Source organism: Candoia aspera, chromosome 12 (assembly GCF_035149785.1).
Source record: "Candoia aspera isolate rCanAsp1 chromosome 12, rCanAsp1.hap2, whole genome shotgun sequence".
NCBI classification, from domain to species: domain Eukaryota; kingdom Metazoa; phylum Chordata; class Lepidosauria; order Squamata; family Boidae; genus Candoia; species Candoia aspera.
Genome location: NC_086164.1, coordinates 13,795,960 through 13,812,725, shown reverse-complemented (window position 1 = coordinate 13,812,725; position 16,766 = coordinate 13,795,960). Strand labels below are relative to the sequence as shown.

The 16,766-nt window shown below is 40.6% G+C and overlaps 1 protein-coding gene across 1 annotated transcript; it reads left to right on the top strand.

Annotated features, from left to right (window-relative positions):
* The first annotated feature begins 8,373 nt into the window (after positions 1–8,373).
* SH3BGRL (SH3 domain binding glutamate rich protein like) lies at positions 8,374–13,781 on the top strand. Its single transcript, XM_063313788.1, has 3 exons — positions 8,374–8,586; positions 10,148–10,228; positions 11,715–13,781. The coding sequence occupies exons 1-3, from the start codon at positions 8,500–8,502 to the stop codon at positions 11,745–11,747; spliced, it is 201 nt and encodes a 66-aa protein (XP_063169858.1). The 5' UTR covers positions 8,374–8,499; the 3' UTR covers positions 11,748–13,781.
* The last annotated feature ends 2,985 nt before the right edge of the window (positions 13,782–16,766 follow it).

Sequence of the window (16,766 nt, the reverse complement as noted above, 5' to 3'; positions counted from 1 at the left end):
GGATGGATTATTGTTGTTCATAAGTCCTTTTTATTTCTTACCCATTTATGTGCTTCTCTCCCCCCAGCTTCTGATGGCCTCTTGTCCTGTTTTTTCCGATTAACAGTTTTTGATGTTTGCTGATTAAGAAATAAATGTGAACCCTTTTTTGATATTTGCTGATGTTTAATAAATAACATCAAGGTATCTTTTTGCTAGCTGAACGAGAGGCCTGTGTGCTTGCTCAGAGTTGGATATCAGGAGTGACTGGGAGTGCGCCAGGGGCAAAGTAAACTAGAAATTCCCCAGAAGGATGTTCCAACAAAATCTGGGTTCATTCCACCTTGGCATAATAATTATCATGTGACTGGCTTAGTTTTGGCTTAGCTTGTTGTGGGAAACTATCCAAAGCTCTTTTCTCTGATAAATCATTATTACGCATATGATGACATCATAGTGACTCTGAACTCACTTGGATAGTTTCATAAGTTCATTCCCACAGAGAAGCAGTATTTGGAAATAGAATAATGGCTGGAGTTAAAGCTTGTCCATGCAAATATTGACTATATTCATACAACAGCAAGTCAGGGTCTTTTGCCACGTTTTGCTGATCAAGCTATAATAGTACAGTTTGCCCATAACAGTTGTGAAACCTGTGATTGGATCAAGTGATGGTCAAGCTTGTTTAACAACAGTTGATTGTGGCTTCTGAATTGAGCCAACTGGGTAAGATCCCGCAAATGTATTTCTTTCCATCTTCCTTCTTTGTTCTGATGAAGTCATGGAAGTGGAGAACCAAATCCAGAATCTGTATTTCTGATCAAGCTAAGATACAATGCTTTCAAGAGCATCTGGAAATTTGGTGTCCTGCTCAGGAAAATCTGCTTATTTTAGGCAGGACACCAAACCTTGGACTGATCCTGGTGTCCTGGTGGTTGCCTTGGAACAGTTGGTCTCCAAGTTTAGATTGGCTCTCTCTCTCTTAATCTTTCAGAAGATGATTAAGGCTTTGCTCATCTTTGGAGAGAATGCTTGGCACTGCTCTTTCTTTGCCAAGTTTTGGCGTTGTGATTTGATTGTTTGGCATGTGTTGCTTTTATTATTTGGCACTGGATTTTTGAGACTGAGCTGTCCCAAATCTTTTGAGTGGGGTGGCAAACAAATAAAATAAATAAATATATCCTTCTCTTCTTTTCTTCTCTCACAATGGACCTGATTAATCCTTTCTGTGGCTTGGATGGCAGTAGATGCTATCATTAGTTTGGCTGGTATGGATAAAGCAATCAATAACTGCTGCTTCTTATTTTACAATTAAAAGAAAGAATTGCTCTGTGCTGCCATACAGATGCTCTGTTATGCAGTGCTATATTATCTATATCGTACAGGTTTGGCAACGTAACTCCATGGTAGCTAATCCAACTAAAGATGATAAACTGATTCTAGGAAGAAGCTTAATCTGTAAGGTTAACATTTAAGGGTATGATTGCTCTGTTTATTTTTTTAAAATCTGTTGTGAAGCTACTTTGGTTGTCAAACTAAAAAGAAAAGAAAAAAAAAACCACAACCCAAAAGTACTATTTTCTTTTGGAGAACCAATGGAAGCTCGTGATTTGTCAAGACTTTGTCTCCGGTTTCTCACAATGGAATTTTCTGTGAACCCAGTGATTCTGAAAATGGTAGACAGAAAAGGAAGTTTATTAAAGTTCTTTTCTTTTCTTTTTTTAGGGAGGATTAGAAGCCTTTAAAGTTACCAGCTGTTGCAGATATTATTTTGGAGTTTCCAGGAAACCTAAAATTAAATACTCTAAATCTTGTGGCATCTTAGGAAGACTTAAAGAATCTGTTTCATAGTGGGAGAAGTTTGCTTAGGCTACAGTCTACTTCATAGATGGAGCTAATTCAGGAATAGATGAAGCATATCAAGAACCTGGTTGGATTAGACCAAGGACTATCTAGTCCAGCATTTTTCCACAGTGGCCAATGAAATGCTTGTCCAGCTAATGCTGCGACATCTTCAAAGCTTTTGCCATGGACACCTAGATAGTCTTTCAAGATCTGGGTTCAGCTATCTTGGCCAAATGCTAATGTAGCTATAATAAACAGGTTTTGTGTTTGTTTCTTTCTAAGCTTAGATGTATCTAGTTTTTTTCATTTAAAAAGTCTTAGCTTTTTTTAAAACATATTTGTAAGTTGATCTGGATGGTGTAGGGGAGAACAGGCAGGCCCTAAGAACTTTGTGTCAGTTACACAAATTAATGTCCATCTACCAAGATTGCCACTTCTCTTACAGCTTGCCAAGTCTGACCTTGGTGAGCTTTCTCCAAAATGTGGGGTCCATACAGATTTCAAACCCTCCAAAGGGTTCAGTCTTCAGTGGAGACAGTGCATTGCACAACCTTGTATGTTTTGCAGTAGCCCATATATGATCAAAAGTTATAAAATGTGCACTTCTTTGCTATCAAATCCTTTAAAAGCCTAGGATGGGAATTAAGAAACCGTAGTCCTTTAAATGCAGGGAATCTTTGGGTAGCATTGATGACAGTGAGGGAGGCTGTGAGTTAGTTATAATTACCACAGCATCTGATGAGCCACCAGTTCCCTACCTCTGGCCTAAAGGAAGAAAAAAACCCATCATTTTGCTTAAATGGAATGAATAGTTAGAACAAATATAGACAACCTATAGCCTTAGCATTGATTTAAGCTTCCTAAAGTCTTGGAGATGGCTACCAGATTTCCATCTGCTGTTGCCATCATAATGTGATATTTGATGCAATAGGGAAAACTATGGGCAGTCTTTATATGAATTGATTTAAATGTTAATTAAAGTCAACTTTTGCCCCAGTGCCATTCACTTAAAGCCTACATGCATTCTTGGCCTGTAAACCTTTGTGCACCAGTATCAGGAAGAGATCCCTTAGACTGACATGTGCTTTGCTTACAGCAAAGTGTGGGTGATGAGTACACAACACCATGTCAAGTGAGGAAGGACAGAGCTTCAGAAGAATTCATATCCAAATGTCCTAGCCTTGGATAGATTTAGGCAGCCACTTTCAATTCCAAAGAATTCCTTGTGATTTAGAGACAATCAGCTGCAACATTTGGTTGCTAAGAACATTACGAAAATTATGCCTTTTTGGAAAAAAAAGTTCTTGGCTTTTTTGCAGCTTACTGGTTAGCTTTATGTCATCTTAACTACTTTTCTTGTCTTATCCTCTGAAACACAAAAGTTCTCAGCTGAGGCCTTTGCTGGGTGCACTTTCAATCTGGAGAAGTAAGCACATTCCTAGTGTTCCTTTGAATGTCAGACAAAGGCAAAACATGCAGGCTGGCTCAGTTCCCTGCAGATAAATTAATTTCTCTTGGCAGCAGTCCCTTGTTCCCTGTTGTCACCCCTTCTCCAGTGAAATGAAGGCCTGTTCTGGGCTCTATCAACAGAAGTTCAAGCAATTTGAATGGATGGATCTTCAGGTTGGTACCGAAGATGTTTGAGTGGGCCTGTCAGGAACTAAGTATAATTCCTGAATTTCAAAGACTGGGGATATCACCTGTCTTAAAGACAAGTGTTAGCATATGTTCAAGTGCTTTACACCCATCAGGAGGAAGCTGAGATCTGTAGCTATGCAACAGTACTTCAGCTGGAGTGAATTGGGGCATCCTTGCTCAACTTGACCACTTCCAGTTCTGCTGGGAGTAAGACTCTCAGAATTCTGGTTGCTAATGTGTACCGAGAAATTTCCAGGCATTTCCTGCTTGTAGTTTCTTTTCCAGTGAGCTGTTTAAGAGGAGTAAGACCTTCATCCCCCCAAGTTGACTTCTTCCATTGAATAATAATGGTCCATTTGCTTGTTTTTCTCTCTTATTACAAGTGGAAGGCTGGTGTAGTTCTGCTGTGGTAGTAAACCCATGGTTATGGTATGATCTCATGATGCAATGCTCCTCAGTAACCCCCACCCAAGACAATTAATATTGAACTCTCTCTTCACACTAAGAAATAGTCATTTATCTGATTTTGGCCTAATAAACCCCAGTGTTTGTAAGCTAGGGTTTATAAAATCAAGGTGTGGAAGAGATACTTCTGAATATGTCCAAATTTCACTTTCTGATAAAATTCCTAGAATTTCAGTGGCGATAGACAAATTTTAAGTGTGGCTATAAAAGCCAAGTCTTTACATTAATAAGTCTGAGTTTTTAAATGCTTTGTGTTACATTTACTAATTTTATTTGCCAGACTGATTGATCTTACATTCAATTACCTTGATTAGATCTGTCTTTTGCTATTTGGGTTTTTTGGCAATAGTAAATATAACTTCAACTTGGATGCATGTCTTAGTGTGCAATACAAACCCAGCTGATGGTGACTTCTTCAATGAACCAGAGTTGGGTAAACCATAATTTAGCATAGTGTGTGAACCCAGTCAATATCTCTAGGAGAACTAAAATTGTAGATGATCTTCCTACCTGCTTATTTTCGTATGGGTAGGATCGGGTTGCTACAACCAAACTCACTTTTCCAGATCTGCCCTTCTGGATTCCTGTGCCCCCTCTGAACCAGTAAGAGCCCCCATATGCTGTGCATCATTATTCGAATTTTCCTCTTGCCTGCCTACTGTCTTTGCCTTCCAGACTGCATCAAGTTGTTCCTACTCTACAGTGGAGATCTAAACTTTTAAGGCAATTTGTGTCTTAAAGGAATTTTGCCAAGTACAAATGAAGAAAGTCTTCTGCAGGAAGCAGATAGTGAGTTGAAATGCCTGTGGCTCTGGAACATTGCCTCTCTGGTGCATTAGAGAAAAGGGTGCATTATTTAAGTAACAAACATAAAGAGTTCCCCGCTAAAGGCACACTTCTTCCACCCAGCAGTGGTGAGGTTACTGAGTTGCTAATGAGGGTATTTAGTAGCATATGGCTGCGAGAGCTGGGCCATAAGGAAGGCTGAGAGAAGGAAGACAGATGCTTTTGAACTGTGGTGTTGGAAGAAAATTCTGAGAGTGCCTCGGACTGCAAGAAGATCCAACCAGTCCATCCTCCAGGAAATAAAGCCAGACCGCTCACCTGAGGGAATGATATTAAAGGCAAAACTGAAATACTCTGGCCACATAATGAGAAGACAGGACACCCTGGAGAAGATGCTGATGCTGGGGAGAGTGGAGGGCAAAAGGAAGAGGGGCCGACCAAGGGCAAGGTGGATGGATGATATTCTAGAGGTGACGGACTCGTCCCTGGGGGAGCTGGGGGTGTTGACGACCGACAGGAAGCTGTGGCGTGGGCTGGCCCATGAAGTCACGAAGAGTCGGAAGCGACTAAACGAATAAACAACAACAATGAGGGTATTAAAGTTCATCCCATCTGGAGGGCACTACATTGGAGAATGCTATCAAAATCAATGTGGCCCATTTGAAAGAGTGTTTTTTTGTTCTTAAGGTCTATTAATTTCTTTTTCCTTCCGAAGTCCCATCTTTGCATTTAGGTTACCTAGTGACACATGTCCTTCTACGCTCTACCTTCTATCTCGATATAAGGAAGGAACGTGTAGATCTTTTAGTTCTAAGGTTCCCAGGAAGAAATTATTTATTTTATATTACTTATTGCCTTGCAGTTGTGAGCAAAGGTTGTTTTTTTAAATAAAACATACTCTTAAGATAAGACCCCAGTTTTTGCTGTTATAATTGTACTGATGGTGTCAAGCTAATTTTATTTATCCAAAACCTGATGTTGTTCCAGATATTATTGTATTTGTATTTGTTGACTGGCTGATGGCTATAACATGTACATTGTATTGCAAGTTACTTCACTTTTGATAATGAAAATTTCCATATAACTTTATTTGTAACATCACCTAGCCATTGCTGTGGCCTTATAAAGACTGGCATATCATTATAGTAATGGCTAGGTGACACTATAATGTGTCACCCAGCCTCAGTGTGAACCAGTCTGTAAATGACTTTGAAGCAATTAAGTAGACATCTCCCTTCTCCCTTTTAATGCACTCATCCATGTTGCATTTCCTAGTATTTGGAAAATACCTTCTGCTCTGACATAGCTCTTTTTCCAGGCCATCCTGTATGAATCTGTGTGCCTATTTTCCCCCAGGACCCTCCTTTTTAATTTATAAGTCTTAAATAATTATTTATTATAATTGTATTTGCTTCTCTGGTGTAATATCATTTCTTTTTAAATTATGTACACTGCTTCAGAATGATCGACTAGACTACGTCGGGCTACTCTGTGGTTTTGAACATGTCATGATTCCAGCCCATGCTTTGGAATCTTATTTAGAGCATTTTTTTTCCCAGTGCTCTGAATAATGTAAGAAGATCTTTGAGGCTGGAGCAAGTCAAAGGTTCATCTAGTCCAGCATTTGCACCACAAGTTGGCCAGTCAGGTGCATCCAAGAAGCTCACAAGTAGGATAACCCTCTTCCTCTGTCAATTCCAATTGCTGGTACTTAAGATCTCTACAAAAGAGCCAGTTTGGTGTAGTGGTGAAGGCACCAGGCTAGAAACCAGGAGACTGGGAGTTCTAGTCCTACCTTAGGCACAAAGCCAGCTGTGTGGCCTTGGGCCAGTCCCTCCCTCTCAGCTCTAGGAAGAAAAAGGCACCTGCAAACCACTTCTAGAATCTTGCCAAGAAAACTGCAGGGGCTTGTCTAGGCAGGCACCGGGAGTCAGCAATGACTCAGAGGCACAACAACAACAACAAAGGTCTCTACAAGATCTCTTACGCAGTAAGACCGAGTGTGCTCTGAGGTTAAGTGGTGGCAGTCCACGTTCTCATCCTTCTGCATGCCTTTCTCTTCAACCCTAATGTCCCTGAAATGCCCATGGATCAAAGATCTGTCCATTGCAAGGAACCCAAGGCCTAAGAATTGGCTTGCATTTCTTCCTTTCATTTCCTCTTTCAGTCTCTCTTCCTGCATACCAGAGAGCTCAGCAACCATATTTGGAGTTTATTTGCCTGTCTGCTGCTCTCACATCTGTTTGGTGGAGGACTCAAGTGTTTTTACTTGCCCATATATGGAAAAGCTGCTTGAGAAGTCCTGCATCTGGCTTGAATTAGAAGTAATGTCACCTCTTGAGCTCTGATTTTCTCATTAGCTTCAAGCCGTCTGCCTTTTTCTTTGGTTTCCTGGGGATAAGGCTGATCAGAAGGGGTCAGGTGTGCAGCTAGAAGCCCACAGTTTCCTTGTCAACAACCGGATTCCTTATAATCATTCATGTCACTGAAGCATAGAGACTGTAAACTAAACATTTTTACTCCAAGAAGGAAATTGTTAATGGAAATGCAACAATTAAGTCTACCTGTTCAGAAAGCTTGGGTAATAATGCATGTTACCTTAACTGGGACCTGTAATAACATAGGTTCCATTCAGATGAACAAATGTGTGCAGGCTTAAACACTCTGTGGGGCAAGATTGTCTAAACTCTGTCCATCAACAGAACAATTCTCTTATGCTTTGAAAAAAGCAAGTAGTAGAAACCCAAGCAAATATGAGTGATTTCCTCATTATCAGACAACCTGTGTGATAGAATGGGTAAGGTGTTGGACCAGGACTGAGGAGTTCCACTTTCTAGTCCCCCCTGAGATATGAAAGCTCACTGGGTTGTTGTGATTGTGGGCAAAATGGAAACACAATGGCCGTGCATACTTCCTTGTGGTTGTGGAGGAAAGGTGGGTCATATGTATGGTTCAAATTAGGTTCCATCTCTTGGTCTGATCTTTCAGGTTATAGAAATGTTCAGTTAGTTTCACTCTATGCTTACTCTATCCCAGTTGTTTGCATAATTCACAAGGGGTGTACCTTTGCTCAAGAACAGCCACAGACAGGGCTTCCAGGGAAGAGATGACGTCTTTTTAATTATAACTTTTAATAAAGTTACTATAAAAGAAAAAAGAACGGCCACAGACAAAGATGAATCAGTCCTATCTCTGGCTTTTGCTGCCCATCAGGAAGGGCTTCTGAAATCATAAGTTCATTGATGTCTATTCTGATAAAGTCCCACCTCAGCTTATCCAGGCAAATAGTCATTCCCCTACCTTACAATTGCAACTCTTTGTGGTAGCAGCGAGGGTCTTCCGGAAAGAAATTAAGTGAGCCCAGACTGTCTGCTCAATACTGGAAGCAAACTGAGAGATGTATAAATTGCAAATACAAATTTTAGAAGCCCTTTGTGTGAATTCGTCACGTATAGGGAACTCTTACCCTGAAGAATAGGGGCAAGTCCTGGTATCCAGAAAGAGCTGCTTGTGACTTCTACTCAGATATGTACAGTCAATAAACAGTACTTAGATACGGCTTCATTTGCCTTTTGGGTGGGACTTCTGATTAAAGCATTTGAAGGAGGAGTTAATTTGGGTCCTTCTCTCCTGCTACTAAGGAATAAACCATTGACCTCCTCCTTGGTTCATATCTCTTTGTTCCAGATCAAAAAGCAGCAGCAAGATGTCGTTGGCTTCTTGGAAGTCAATAAGATTGAGTTTGAAGAGAAAGACATTGCGGCCAACGAAGAGAATCGCAAATGGATGAGAGAGAACGTCCCAGAAGACAGCCGACCAGCCACTGGGAATCCATTACCCCCCCGAATCTTTAATGACAGTCGGTATCTTGGGGTGAGAGACGGGCCTCTGTTTTTCTTTTTCTTTGTGTTGTAATCTGCTAGGAAACTTTCTTGGGTAAGCCTCAAATCTTGAGTCTCTGCCCCAATTTGACACATCATTTGCAAGTGACTTTTGGGGTGGGGTGGGGGAGAGGATAACAACAGATGAGATGTTGAACTTGAAAAAGCTAGGCAGGCTTTTTCTTCCAGGCTACCCTTGGAAACCCCTGAGCTATAGGCTAGGCCGGTGTTTCTCAACCTCAGCAACTGGAAGATGTGTGGACTTCAACTTCCCAGCATGCTGGCTGGGGAATTCTGGGAGGTAAAGTCCACACAGCTTCAAGATGCCAAGGTTGAGAAACACTGATTTAGAGCAACAACACTCGTTCACTCTCCCTGAGTGTGTGTGTGTGTGTGTGTGTGTATCAGCAGTTGTACAAAGTTTAATTTCCCCTGAAGCAATTTAAGATCCCTCTTCCTCATTGCCTTGAAATTTACAGCTCTTTAATTTCAGCTTAAACTTTCTGTTGGTATCAATGAGGTGGGTATTTATCTTTCCTTTTTTCTTAAAAGGAAAAAAACCCCCACTTATTTAGAGAATCAAGATGGTGGTTTAAGAATACACGATATGAAAATTTATTTCAGTAGCAAGCAGTGGTGTGGTCTCTGTGTAATTAACATCCTTAAAGAGAGAAACTTTGGGATGCTTATATTTCTGCTGCCATGAATACTGAACATTGCTCTCTTGATACCGCATCCAGTGCATATATTTTTAATAGCACAAATACAGTCACAGATACTTTATTTGGAAACTAGGAAATGTCTAAATGTTGGTTATTTCTAGACCAATGAGGTCTGCAGACATTTCCAGTTTCACATCTGGAAGAAGTTGTTCCTTTCTTTTCCTAAAGATATTTTTCATAAAGCTCTTACATAATGCAACAATGAAAACAAATTTAAAAGGAGAATATTTGATAATATAAAGATTGTGCCGCATAGGGAGCAGCTGTCAAATATATTTGAAATTGGCTGTATTTCCCAACTCAGAAATACTTCTTTGAGACTAACTGAAGCTACTCAGCCTGTTTTTTTCCAGATACAATACAACAATCAGATTCCTTGCCAAACCAGCTGGAGTTTGTGTTGATTTTTGAAGCCAAGGGAGATCATTTCCCAAGGATGGGGCTGCTACCACAAAGGCCTTGTTTCTTAGTAGGGAATATCCTGATAATTTGTTCTGAAGGATGGGCTTGTGAAGTCAACTATAATGGGCAGGATGGACTTAGGAAAAGCATTAAGATGACGTAGGATATCTCTTGAAAATTGTTATCCAGCCAGCTTCTGGTCATTGCTTAGCTGAGTGTTGGCTGGGTTTCTCTTGCTATGCTTCCTTGAGTACCATGAAACAAATGGGATATATAAATATAAATAAAAATATAAAATTAATAATTGGGCACAATGGGTCTTCAAGACCCTTTCCTCATGAGCATCTTTTCCCCAAAGAGCAAGTACTTCAAACTGGTTCCTAAAGGCTATAATACTGGTTTTTCTTTTTTCTCTCCCCCCACCCAAAGGATTATGAAGCTTTCTTTGAAGCGAGAGAGAATAATGCAGTCTATGCCTTTTTAGGTTTGACTGCCCCACCTGGTTCAAAGGTAGGTATTGCCACAAATGCTTCTCCATTCCTTCCATTTCAGTCAGGTCTTCAACTGTGTATATTCGTGTTTAAATCTTTTGAGATGGGAGGCTGTTTGCAAGCAGAAACATTGTGCATCCTTTTCTTCCCATTCTCTTTCTCCCCTGGCATTGCCGTTAAGTCCTTATTTCTTATTACAATTGTTATGCATGTCTATGCCACTTTCCTAAATCATCATTTGTATACCTCTTTCCCACCTGCTCACTACTGCTGTTGAAGCCCTTGAGTCCAGACCCTTTTCCGGGTGGGGGAAAGAAGGGGCATTACTAAGCACAAAGCCCATGGGAAGAATCAAGGCAGCAGGTGCCCAGGCCTTGCATCTAAAGACCATCTGCCTGTGCTTTGAAGGTCTAAACCAGTGATGGCGAACCTAAGATACGTGTGTCAAAGGTGACACGCCACAATGTTTTGGGTGACACGCCAGCGCTCACCAACTCCCAAGAACTGTTCTCCTTGTGTGAGTTACCAAAGAAACTGAAGGCACTGCAACTAAACACAGGAGAAGGATTGCACTTTGAGTTTATTCCCTGTCTTGTCTCTTTCTTCAGCTAATGGTGAGATATTTAGAAGTGGGTCCATGGGTGACATTCGTGTTAGCATTTGGTGTCCAAGTAGCAGAAGCCTTATTGGGACCATCACGCATGTGCTTCAACCCTGCCTCTGTTAGCAGCGCAGTAAAAACATTCCTTCTTCCTTTATTGACACTTGTAAGAAGAAGTTTTTTTCCTGATTTTCTCCTCTCAGATAAGGAACCATTTCTTACATATGATGGTGCTAGATTTTCCCTGGCAGCAATTAAAATTCGCAACCAGATAATTAAGTGTATTGGGCTTGGGTATACTTACTGAGAATTTGTCTTTTATTTTTAAGGGTGATGAGCATCCTTGTCTATCTTCATCTGTTTTTACATCCTTTTTGAGGCCTTCGGAGGATGCCCCTTTAGTCTGTAGCAGTGTTTCTCAACCTTGGCCACTTCAAGCTGTCTGGGTGGGGAATTCTGGGAGCTGAAGTCCACACAGCTTGAAGTGACCAAGGTTGAGAAGGCTATGGTCTTAGTATGAATATTAACAATTTTTTATAGAAATATTTTAGTGTTCTAATGTTATAGTGCTGTGTTAGCCATCCTAGCTTTTCGTTATCTTTTATCTCTTAGACGTTTCCGTGGTATTATTGAAATGAATGTAAATTTTTATTCCTTGTATTTTACTCTGGTCTATGGCCAAAATAAAGATTTGCATTGCATTGCAGGGGCTCTTTTGAACAGAAGGAGTTTATTTGGGATGTTGTCGGTTCATTGTTTGTCAAATGTCCACACCATTTTTTGGTCTTGTCCTGCTCCAGCAGCTATCGAAACAAACGCATGTGTCCAAGTTGTCGGTGTGTCCTTTATTTGATTTATTCATTCAAAATAAACCCGGCTAACATTTCATTCATTGTCATTCCAGGAGGCAGAAGCACTAGCGAAACAACAGGCGTGAATTCTTCCTTCCTTCCTCCTGGTCTCAAGCCTTAATGTTTCTGCAAAGAGAAAGTTCTGCAGCTTTTTTCCCTACAATAGCAAAAACCAATGTGCTTCGAGGAAAAAACAAAGGTTTTGTTGTTTTCCCCAAAATTGCTGGTTGCTCTCTACAAAGTTCTGCTGTATATGATTAATAGGATGGAACACCAAATAGTATTAATAATAATAATAATAATAATAATAATAATAATAATAATAAAATGCAAATGTGCCACAGGGCCAAAAAGAAAGAAGGAAATTAAATGGAGCTTCTAAAAACTCTTGATTGATTTTTGCCTCTCCCAATGGATGTAATTTGTTCTCTGGCAGTTGCATAAAAGTCCACCCCCCCCTCTTTTCAGTAAATTTAAAAGAACTGCATTTTTGCTATCTGTGACACAGATCTATAATTATACTTGCAGATCCAACTATTTAAACAAAAGAGAAAATCTAGCTGCAAAAAATGTTTATTAATAAACCCCAGTGCCTCTACTGCCTCACAAACCAAAATGAAAAGTAAGATTTCCTAAGGTTGGCTTTTGTTTTAATGGTTATTTCTAAACATTGCAATGTAGCGTAGTAATAGTTGTAATTACTTGCTCTAGTTAGGATATCTGTAGAGTTATCCTTTGTTATTCTGTAGCGTAGAGTGATGCCATTGGAGTCTCATTAATGGAATAAGGGCAGGATTTTTCCAGGGTTGATCAGAACACAATATAACTGTCTTAGGGAAGCCTGTATTTATGAATAAAGGCAATATTTTTGTGCAGTCTTAGTGAAATGTCCATTTCTAACCCTCTGGACTTATAAAGGAGACAAAACAACAACAAGATAGTTCTTTTTTTCTCTAAAATGTGAAGCAAATGTAATATGGGGCCAAAATTCTATTGTTAGATTTTTTAAAAAAATTAGAAACAAGGTCCAGTAATTGTAAGCTAGAATAAAACTTAGTTTGATATATTAAGCTTGTAAAAACGTTTCTGTGTAAGATGAGATATATTGAGATCAAGCGCCCGGTATAAAATAAAGCTGAATAAAACTCATTTGTAGGAATGAAGCCTGTAGATCTCTATGATACAGGAAGTCCAGCTGAGATTTTTCAGTCTGGCTTCGCAATGCTGCTAAGTTTCTTTTAGCAGTTTGTCAAACGCCTAGTGTTTTCACTATGGGCAACAATGATCAAAGTTACTGGCAAGAACCCCATCCCAAGAAACATTTCAGTTACAAGTAACATTGAAAGGTATATGTCTCCCTCCTACAGATTTGGAACGATGTAGAAATGGAACTGCATCTCAAGGCCTTAATCAAATTGTACGAAGATAGATATATCTAACAGAAAAGAATACATGTAGCTCAGGGTTCAACTGTGGAGTCCCTGGTGTTTTTTGAGGTGGTTTGTTTGCTTGCAGACATTTCACTACCCAACTAGAACATCATCAGTGCTACTTGTAGAAGTCATCTACAACATACAGCTTTCATGAGGCCTTTGAGAATTGAAGTACAGTAATTGCTTCTTTTTTGTGTGACAGCTTGACTTGCGTTGTTTTCTGGAAAAATGTTTAGTGTGGTGTTTTTGTTTGGATATCTGCAGTACATAGAGTAACTGGTTTTACAAGCTCCGAATTACAAAAGAAACAAGGGCCATCTCTGCGTAGTTCATACTATATGCTTTTGCACCAGTGATCATTCCTAATTGTTCCTGGCTCTGTGCTCGGATTGGACAGAAAATACGCTGCAGGCTTGCAATAGGTTTGGATGGTAAGAGGCTCAGACAGGACAATTCCTGTATTCAGTGGCTGTAAAAGGTCACAAAATAAAAGTGCTTGACCAAAATATGTTAATCTAAATATACCTTGTGCTCCTGATTCATGGCTATTGGAAAGCCTATGTTAGAGAATCTATTCCATTTTATCTCCTATAGTCTAAGCCAAATGTTTTATTTCCTATTCCTGTTTGAGCGATCCTGTACTCTAATTTCATTAATTTTGCATTAAATGAGTATATTGCAACTCAACTTTGTAATACTCTGATTTCTTATAAGCAGTCTCTTGTACCCTGTAAGTACATATTTGTGTGATGTCCTCTATAGTATAGCTTCTATATTTTTCATACTCCACAACCCACTCTGGGCCTGCACGCTTCCCCTTAAACAGCCCTGCTCAGTGAGCCTTGTGGTTTGGGTTTGACTGTCATTCTCAGGAGCCATGTTGTCCTTGCGGTTGTCCTTCTGTTGTCTGCTGTTATCCTGAACTAGGGTCATGCCTTGACCTGCTATGTGGAGTTGTGGTAGTTCGGGCATCCTGCAGCTCTGTGAATGGCCCAACTATTCCTCACCTTTATCCAGCCTTCCATGTCTTCATGCAAACCTTCTTTCCATTTTTGCTGGCTGCCCCTTTGCTTCTTGTGGCTTCAGAGCCCCGCAGTCGAGGTTTCCAGTCTCCAGGACTCTCTGCACCTTGCGCTTGCATGTTGCCTAGGTGGTAGCACTGGCTCCTCAATCCCACCAACCAATGCACCATCGTTATCTACTGCAGCCTTGCTGTTTGTCCATCACCAACTCTGATGTCCTGCTGGGCCTGTGATGTTCCCTGCTGCTGCTCGTCCATCTCCAATATCCTTGTTGGCCAATGCCCAGACCTGGTGCCTCTCTCTGCTACACCTCTGATGTCTCTGCTGTTGGCTGGGAAGGGGGTCTGCTGTGGCTAGCTTCTTCTAGTTCCTCTCCAGGCCTTTTATTACCCACCTTCATGTCTATCAAACCTTGGCATCATTTCAGGACTTCAGCTCTCTCAGCTCTTCTCCCACAATACCACTTGGCTGGATCCTCTCTGGCTGGCAGTCCTCTTCTTTTGGCCATGACCTGCTCTACAGCCAATGCCTCCACCTGCTTTGTTCACCGCTGCTCTTCTGAGCTGTCTCTTGGCATCTTCTGGGCATTCTCAGATATTCTTTGTTGACCCTGCCCCAGTCTTACCGCTGCCAGTGCTGCTTTCTCCAGTTGCTTTGCTACCAGTGCTGCCGTGCCATCATGGAACTAACCTTTACAGATTTTCTCAGGGCTTCAGTTTTTTTCTTTGGGGGCAATACTCTTTGGTCTTCTACCCCCTTTTTTTCTGTGATGCAACAGTGACTTCCTGGCTTCTCATAGAGTGATGACCATGTTCAGCTAAGCCCTTTTTAAAAGGCCCAGCACATTGTGATTTGCAGGTAGAACCCTACAAAATGGGATGGGGAAAGACTGGGATGGGTGCCTTCCTAGCTGTGCACCCTTCCTTCCACAAAACTCACACTTGTTCCTCTCCTGTCCTTCAATATGCATTTCTAGATACTGGGCAACTATGGTTACCACGACATCTGACTTGTTCAATTACTGACAGCTTGCTTCCAGATCGTGGCTGGTAATCTTACTCAATTTCAGCTTCTAGCATGGTGTTGGATGCACACTTGAAAGAAATCGTTATTAAATTATGTCCCATTGATTTCAACTTGAATAAGCTTGGATCCAATCCATGATTGGGAAGGTGATGTTAACCATGATTTCCCCAATTTATCTTGTTTGTTCTAATGCACATAAAAAGGAGCAGATAATTTATGCAAGAGGAACAAGGGTGTGCACAAGCCATCCATATTTGTGATCCTTTACCTGAACCATCATCCATGAACTAGTGTGTCATAAATATAGGAAGAAATAATTTTAAGGTCTGAGACATAAACGGACCTTGTAGGCAAAAGATATGCTGTAGCCAATATCCCTAAGGACCTGATTCACACTGTCCATTTGCCCATGTATGCCCAAAGTCATTCAGGACTTCAGGAAGGTAGTGTGAATCAGTCTTTCTTTTGGTAGGTAATAGGAAGCCATCTTCCTCTTCCTCTCCTTTTCCTCTCCATCATACTAGCATCAGCCAGGACTTCTGATCTATCAGTGCTCCTGAGAAATTTATGTTAAGGATATGCTGAGATTGTTCCTATGGGGACATCAAATCATGGATGTGTTCCATAGGAAGGGACACTGGCAAATCTGTTTATGATTTATGATTATGGCTCATTTACAGAACTTGCAGAAAAGGTATTTTTAAGGTGCATGTGTGCATTTGGGAATTTCAGACATAGCTTATATGCAAATTTAGGAATTTGGGTTGATTGCCTAAAAGGATTCTTTTATATATGGCATAAAAAAGACCTTTTAGTTCATTGATACGGCTTTTTTAGGGCATGTAAATATATCTCTTGATACTTGCAGCTTGGACTGTAAGACCACACTTACTATTGAATTAACACAATTTGTGATGTACGGTATGAAGGTACAAAGTCTTGGATTCCTGAGAATCTATTTACCGACCCAAATCTCTTCCGGTAGTTGTGGCGTGTGTCACTCAAGCAAAAATCTAGAGGAAGGAAGGGTTGTTCCTTTATGAGACAGTTTGGGGGGACTCACACAGAAATTTTGGAAAGTAACTTCTGTTCTGGAATGTATGTCTTTTGAACAGTGCCCTGAAAAGAATTTACTGATTTTCCTCTTTTTATTGACTCCATAATTGATAAGGCATTCTAATTTTGCTTTTAAACTCTTTATTATATTTTTACAGTAATTTCAGATACTTTGCAAAGTCTTGCTTGCATAATGTTTGTGTGCATGAGTATTTCCTCCACTTTACCAAAATGCGACAGGATTATCAGCTGCAAGTTTTGTTAATGCAGCCATTTTCTACCACTTGTCATCGGGATGTGGCGAGATGACAGCTCTTTGAGAATTTTGGCAGCTGCTGACTGCCAGGTTAGCATATCTGCAAAGCATTACAGCTTCCCCAGTTGAAGCGCAGCGATGTGCTGGTGGATGGTAGCTGACAGGCATGTAAAGAGGATCAGACAAATGAAAGGGAATGAGGCCCAGTCAGCTATTACTGAGCTGGTAACCTTTGGCCTGAGCCTCTGTTGGTGGTTAGGTGGATAAATGCATCTTCCTCCAAAATCAGCAGGAAACTATTGTGTCATCATC